Raw genomic sequence first — 7,586 nt, forward strand, 5'->3', positions numbered from 1 at the left:
ATGAAGTGTTTTGGATGGTTGGATTTTTGGTTGTGACGGTGTTGGGGTTCTTTTTTTCTGATTTTTTTTTCCTGATTTTTTTTTTTTTCCAGCAGAAAGGCTCAAGCCATTGCTTTTTTCCCACTATCTTCTTTTCTCTTTAGTCTTGCTGCATGCCCACTATGCTGAAGATCAGGGTTGTCTTGCCCCTATATTCAGCCTAAAGGATGAGGCAGATCTCTTTGGCAGTGTGGCCATGCATCCATCTCCAGCCATACACTGTGCCTGCAGCCTGTGCTCTCACCTTGCCAGCTTACAACAGGCCGTCCAAACTGCTCTGGGCTCTCCTTAGCACAGACTCCATAAAACAGTATCTGAATATTGCTCTGAGTGCTTTCAAATAGCACATCTGCTTTCAAGAAACAACTACTTTTTCTCATAGTGCTTTTGAAAGATAAAATAAATGCCTATTTCACACTTATACATTCCCTGTCTATAATAGATGCTATCTACCTTCGAAGTTTCCCTCCCCTGTTTGCTAATGGAAGTCAAATCCTTAAATCCATGGTGCTAAATTTAATGTAATTAATTATATCTCTGTTCCAATGCTGTCTTCATAAATGGTAATAATTCTGTGCTGTGTACAGATAGACATTCCCATGGTATGTCCCAGAAGTGTGGGGGACATGGAATAGCTCACAGAAGTTACTGAAGGCTGAACTTCCAACTTTGGATTGTAGCAAGAAGTCCAAATACTGGTTTGCATTATTTACTTCTTTTTATGAGCTTAAATCTTTTTTTTTTTCTTCAAGTTTCTCATGGGTAATTAAGGAAAATTGCAGCAAAGGACAGTTTTACAGGTGATGCATCACTGTATGAAGTGCACAAAGCTAATGCTCAATAGATAATGCACAGGAACATTCTACAGAGCTGTTACCACCAGAAGTGCTCAGGGAAAGGAAGGATAATGGTGGTTGGTTTTTTCTCGTGGGGGTCTGAGGGAACTGAATTTCTGTACTGCATGAAACTATAGGCTTAATATCCAGATACCTACATATTCAGGGCAATTGCAAAAACTGTACTGTAGCCTGTTAATTAGAAGATCAGAACTGTACAGTAATTGTCACAGAAGAAGAGACCAGAACTGTACAGTAATTGTCTGTCAAAGGAAAAAAAAATCCAGCCTGGCATCATTTGAAGGCTTTTACTGCATGAATCCCTTCCTTTGCCTTTCTCCTATCTTGGTTTCTAGTCCAGTAGATCAGCTGATATGTCACTTCCAATGTTTCTTCATTTCTTTGGTTCCAATATAAGGTTCTTGTACTTTTACCTTCTTGAAACGTACTGGTAAAAGGTCTACACAGATCTAAGTGTTCATCTAATTAATCATCTAATTAACATTGCTCATCCAATTGCATAACTAAAAGCAGCTATTCATATTCTATGGTTTAAACTCCCCCCCCCCCCCCCCTCCTTAATTTCCCAAAAAAAAAAGGCAGAACAGTGACAGACACAATCATACTGCATCCCCCCACTTTCTGATGCCCCCATTTTGAGACCATCCCACTTCAGTAACCCTTCCTAACCATACATTTCCCCCTCGTCCCATGCTGGGATCCCCCCATCACTTCACTCGCCCTGACAACCTCACTTTGAGACCCCCTCCCCCGACTTTGAGGCACCCCCACGTACCCACACTTCATGTCCTCCCCCCCACTCTAGGAGCCCCCCAGATTTTAGCCTCCCCACCTGATGTTGAGGTAGGTGAGGTTGCTGAGGTTGGCGATGTGGGCCGGCACGGAACGCAGGCTGTTGTGGGACAGGCTGAGCAGCTCCAGGCAGGGGAGGCCCAACACGGCCGGGGGGAGAGCAGCAAAACGGTTCCGGGACAGGTCTATGGGGGTGGGAGATGGGGGGGGCTGGGAGATGGGATGGAATAGGAGACAGGGAATGGGGATGGGAATGGGGGGGGGGATGGGATGGGGGGCAGAAATAGGGGCAGAGCCGGAGGGAGATGCTGAGGGGCAGAGAGTTGAGCAGATGGATGGGGGTGTTTGTGGGAGGGCAGGGGGATGAAGGAAGTGGAGCAATGGGGGCATCAATGAGGCGCTATGGGGACAGAACCGTGACTTTTGGGGTGCTACGTGGCCACCACTGACGGGGGGGGCAGTGAACAAGGGGGGCGGCTCTCTGTGCTCCTTCCCCCCCACCCGGCCGGACCGGGAGCTCCAGTTCGTCCCATTGAACAGCTCCTCTGCTCACGGGGAACCCCGGGGGGTTTGGGGGGGGGGGGCGGAGCCGGGATTCAAACACGGAACCTCAGCACCAATAACAGCCAATAACCACCACAGAGACCCCCGTAACTCCCCCCACTGACCCCTCCCACCACAAGCAGACCCCAAATATCCCCCCCCCAAAGTGACCAGCACAGACCCCCAGAAACCCCCCAATGGCTCCTCGAGTCTCCCCAGATCCCCCCACCCCCAACCAACCCTCAGACACCCCCAAAGAAAGATCCCCCACCCCAAAGACCCTCAGACCCCCCCGGACCCCACCGCTCCCCGGTGTCTCCCAACGCCCCCCCCCAAGGGCCGGATTTCGGGCCGTGTCCTCACCGGCCGCCGTGGTGTCGCTCAGGTCCCAGCGTTGGGCCGCGGCCTCCGGGAAGCAGCGCAGTCTCCTTCCCGTTAAGCTGAGCGTGCCCGTGGCCGCCGCCTCCTGCAGGGCGCGCTCCGTGGCCGTTCCTCCGAGCGGCGGAGGCGGCGGGAGCCCAAAAACCGGAACCGGATCCGCCGCCATCGCCGGACTCGCAGCCGGGGGCGAAACTGAGCGCCCCGTGTAGGAGGAGCGGAAACAAGCGTGGCGGAAGGGGCGGGGATAGCGCCGCTGGGCCAATCAGAGCGGGAGGGGAGGCGAGGAGGCGGGGCTCCGCCGGCGCCTGGCCAATGGTAGAGAGGGACGGGGAAGAAGGGGAGGAAAGCGGAAGTAAGGGAGTTCTTTCTGACGAGCTCATTGGACGGCCGGGCGGGACGCTATTGGGTCGTAGCCAATCAGCAGGCGGAGAGGTGGTGGCGGGCACAGCCCGGCTGGGATCATTGCGTGGCCTCTGCTGCCACCGCGTGGCCAAAGCGCGGAACTGCGTCTGTGTTTTGCTGCCGCGGGAATGAACACGAACGTAGCACGTAGAGCCCGAACGGGAGTGAGGAGCTTTGTGCGTGAACTGGGGGCTCCGGGGGGGCTTGGGGGAGCAAAACAGAACAAAAGACCCAACGGGGCCGATATTTGACGCCTCTTTTTGCCCCCAAAACGTTCCTTCCTGCCCCCCCATAAACTGCCCCATAACCCATCAACCCAACCACTAAAACAACCTCAAAAAACCCGGATTTGGCCCCAAAATGGCGCCGCGTTCCCCTATAGCCTCACTGCGGGGCTCTATGGGGTCTGCATGGGGTCTCTATGGGGCTCAGTGGGTCTCTATGGGGCTCAGTGTGTCTCTATGGGGCTCAGTGCTTTCAAATGGCTATACTGTGTCTACAATATACATTTAACACTTTTAATAATAAATCATTATTTTTTGAAGAAAAACTTAATGTGGCTGCAAGCAGTCCCATTATAATGCTCTATCTATGTACTTATGTAGAAGATCATCATTGAAGTTCTGAATTGGTTTGCTTGAGAAACATCTAATGAGTAATGGCAAGACAATGTGTTCCTTTGGAACTCTATTACATAGCTAAAAATGTTTCAGAAAGGGTAACTATGCAGGAGATTTAGTTTTTATTTTATAGTCACTTATATGCTGAGGGTTGGTAGCTTATTCTGTAAGACAAGAATCAGAAAGTGTCATCATTTCTAATGAGTGTTTTTCTTTTAACACAAAGTAACGTGAATACTGATTTTACTTTTTGGTTTTTGTTTTTGGGGTGCTTTTAGCTGAGTGGATGTGAAATTTAACAAAGAGAAACCACTTTTCTGCAGAAGATGTATTTCATTTTTGACCTTCACTTGATGTTTTTCAATCCTCAAGTTCTAGATCTTTTCAGCAGTAGTAAAAGTGCAGGTCCCGACACTGTGTGCCCTCCAAGCCACACTTGAAAAAATCAACCTGTGACTTCTCCAAGCTGTGAAACCCATAGGATCTGAAAATGAAATCAGCTCTGAAGCCATGAAAATGAAATTCCGCCCACCTGTGTGAAATCAACAGTAATCAGTTTATTTTATGGGTGAAGTATGGCAGGAGAGGGGAGAAACAATCTGGGCTACAGCAGTGGAGGCGAGTCAGGAAGTCCTATGCAGTCTTTCTCCTCCCTGTCTTACAGCTGCTACTTTTTCTGGATTATTGACAGTATCAAGCAGCTGCAATTCTTTCAAAAGTACAAAGGAGCTGGGCTCCTGGATCTGCAGACAGCTCGCAGCCAGGAGCACCTCCTCTGTCCCACTGTGGTCTCTGCTGTAATCTTCTTTTTTGTCTTACTTTCCTGCACAGAGTCCCCAGGATCCTTTTCATTCATCCATGTCTTTAAACTTGCTTGGTATTGCTGCCTGATTAATTGAGCCATGTAGGCCCTAAATATGGGTTTCTGAGGGCAATAGTAGCTTGCAATTAATTTCTGATTTTTTTGGTGGTTCCATGCAAGTTTATATGCAGAAGTGGAAAAATAACAGCTTGAGGCTGATATTTTACAATTCTGGGGGTATTAACCAGCAATAAGGGTAACACAAATAGTTTCTGATTACTGTAGGAGTACACATTGGTAGGGTAAAAACGAATGTCCGAGCAAGACAGAGGTGCAATAAGAAATTAATCAAACTAGTAGAGTTTAGTTTTATGGGTAAAACAATCTAATGCCTTTATCAGAAGGTGTCATTAGTTGTACTGGCTATTGCCATTGCTGATACTGACTACTGCACTGTGAAACATTTTTAATGACAACATTAAGATTAAAGATTAACATTAAAAGATTATTTTATCCATCTGCAAATGCATGGCTTCCAAATGGTGTATAAACTTTTGAGAGCTGTCAGAAGTACAAATGCTTCTCTGCTGTTAGACTGAGATTACACCAAAGTCAAGCAAAAAAAAAAAAAAAAGAATAAATCCAGATGCATAAATCAGATTTTGAATACAGACTAGGTGAGATGGTGTAGTAAGATTTGTGAAGGCTACAACCAATGGTGAAACCCTACAGGAAGGAAATCAGAGGGATGGGATGGGTTGTACTGCATGGTAGATCTCCATCAGCGGATGGCTGCTCCTGAAGTGTTACAGCTGTGCTGTGTGGAATAATATGAGTGTATATATACATCATAGGGATGAAACAAGCTGGGAGGTAGCAGTATGCTTTATATTTGCCCGAGGTTGATAGCAACCTAAAGGAAGCTGTATTATAAAAATTGGTCAGCATTTAGGCCAAATTAACTAACAATGTAATACTTGGTGAGATAGGTACTTTGTTCCAAGGGGGCAAAATTTGTGTATGTTGGCAGGAAAAAAAGTCTTTAAACTTTTCTAGACTGTTATTCTTGAATCTCTGAGGTGGCCTTGCCTGGAGAAACTATAGGTGGTTGTGCATGCCCAGTTTGGTTTGCTTATATATATTCTACTTGATGTGGAAATATTTTGAAGTATCTGAGGGTACAGGAGAGATTTCTATGACTCCCATGCTACAGTTCCTGGGGGACTGTGTCTGAACTGTAAGATGGCCATGAAAAAGTTGTAGAGTAAAATGCTGATCATTGTCTTGCATGCTAAAAAAAATATTAAATTCAATAGTGTTTTTTTCTATTTTATGTGTTACAGTAGATTTAAATTAAAGCTTCAGGCTGGAAAAGTCCTGCTGCCTACTCCAGAGTTTGTCAGTACTGACTCTTCAGTCTTTGGCTAAAGGCCATTCCTCAATTCTTCTCTAAATCAGTGTTTCATAGCACGGGGACCTGCCCCTCAGCTGTAGCCTGTTAGACAGACTCCAGCTCTAGAAGGCAATTTTTTGAGGAATGTAGCAGATCTTTCCATCTGATGGCATATTTCCTGCTTTGTTGTCTCTGATGTAGACTGTGCTGTGAGAATCCTGGTGAAGGCTGCATGTGAATACTTTCTAGCTGTGTTCTCTGTTTTAGCTTTCACATACAGCCTCTGACTGAGATGCAGTAATTTGTTATTCAGTCAATTAAATTTTAACGCTTTTCACAGATGAAGTGTTTTGGATGGTTGGTTTTTGGTTGTGACGGTGTTGGGGTTCTTTTTTTCTGATTTTTTTTTCCTGATTTTTTTTTTTTTTCCAGCAGAAAGGCTCAAGCATTGCTTTTTCCCACTATCTTCTTTTCTCTCTTTAGTCTTGCTGCATGCCCATATGCTGAAGATCAGGGTTGTCTTGCCCCTATATTCGGCCTAAAGGATGAGGCAGATCTCTTTGGCAGTGTGGCCATGCATCCATCTCCACATACACTGTGCCTGCAGCTGGTGCTCTCACTTGCCAGCTTACAACAGGCCGTCCAAACTGCTCTGGGCTCTCCTTAGCACAGACTCCATAAAACAGTATCTGAATATTGCTCTGAGTGCTTTCAAATAGCACATCTGCTTTCAAGAAACAACTACTTTTTCTCATAGTGCTTTTGAAAGATAAAATAAATGCCTATTTCACACTTATACATTCCCTGTCTATAATGATGCTATCTACCTCGATTTCCCTCCCCTGTTTGCTAATGGAAGTCAATCCTTAAATCCATGGTGCTAAATTTAATGTAATTAATTATATCTCCTGTTCCAATGCTGTCTTCATAAATGGTAATAATTCTGTGCTGTGTACAGATAGACATTCCATGGTATGTCCCAGAAGTGTGGGGGACATGGAATAGCTCACAGAAGTTACTGAAGGCTGATCTTCCAACTTTGGATTGTAGCAAGAAGTCCAAATACTGGTTTGCATTATTACTTCTTTTTATGAGGCTTAAATCTTTTTTTTTTTCTTCAAGTTTCTCATGGGTAATTAAGGAAATTGCAGCAAAGGACAGTTTACAGGTGATGCATCACTGTATGAAGTGCACAAAGCTAATGCTCAATAGATAATGCACAGGAACATTCTACAGAGCTGTTACCACCAGAAGTGCTCAGGGAAAGGAAGGATAATGGTGGTTGGTTTTTTCTCGTGGGGGTCTGAGGAACTGAATTTCTGTACTGCATGAAACTATAGGCTTAATATCCAGATACCTACATATTCAGGGCAATTGCAAAAACTGTACTGTAGCCTGTAATTGAAGATCAGACTGTACAGTAATTGTCAACAGAAGAAGAGACCAGAAGCTGTACAGTAATTGTCTGTCAAAGGAAAAAAAAATCCAGCCTGGCATCATTTGAAGGCTTTTACTGCATGAATCTCTTCCTTTGCCTTCTCCTATCTTGGTTTCTAGTCCAGTATGATCAGCTGATATGTACTTCCAATGTTTCTTCATTTCTTTGGTTCCAATATAAGGTTCTTGTACTTTTACTTCTTGAAACGTACTGGTAAAAGGTCTACACGATCTAAGTGTTCATCTTATTCATCTAATTAACATTGCCATCCAATTGCATAACTAAAAGCAGCTATTCATATTCTATGGTTTAAACTCCA

General features: G+C 45.3%; 1 protein-coding gene across 1 annotated transcript; it reads right to left on the reverse strand.

Moving 5' to 3' along the window:
* Positions 1–1,715: 1,715 nt before the first annotated feature.
* On the reverse strand, positions 1,716–3,097 carry LOC107309000 (leucine-rich repeat and calponin homology domain-containing protein 4-like). Its single transcript, XM_015853343.2, has 2 exons — positions 2,595–3,097; positions 1,716–1,873 (listed from the first exon to the last, which is right to left on the reverse strand). Exons 1-2 carry the CDS (start codon positions 2,776–2,778, stop codon positions 1,716–1,718), a joined length of 342 nt encoding a protein of 113 aa, XP_015708829.1. The 5' UTR covers positions 2,779–3,097.
* Between the last annotated feature and the right edge of the window lie 4,489 nt (positions 3,098–7,586).

The sequence above is a fragment of the Coturnix japonica genome, chromosome 2, assembly GCF_001577835.2.
Source record: "Coturnix japonica isolate 7356 chromosome 2, Coturnix japonica 2.1, whole genome shotgun sequence".
NCBI lineage: Eukaryota > Metazoa > Chordata > Aves > Galliformes > Phasianidae > Coturnix > Coturnix japonica.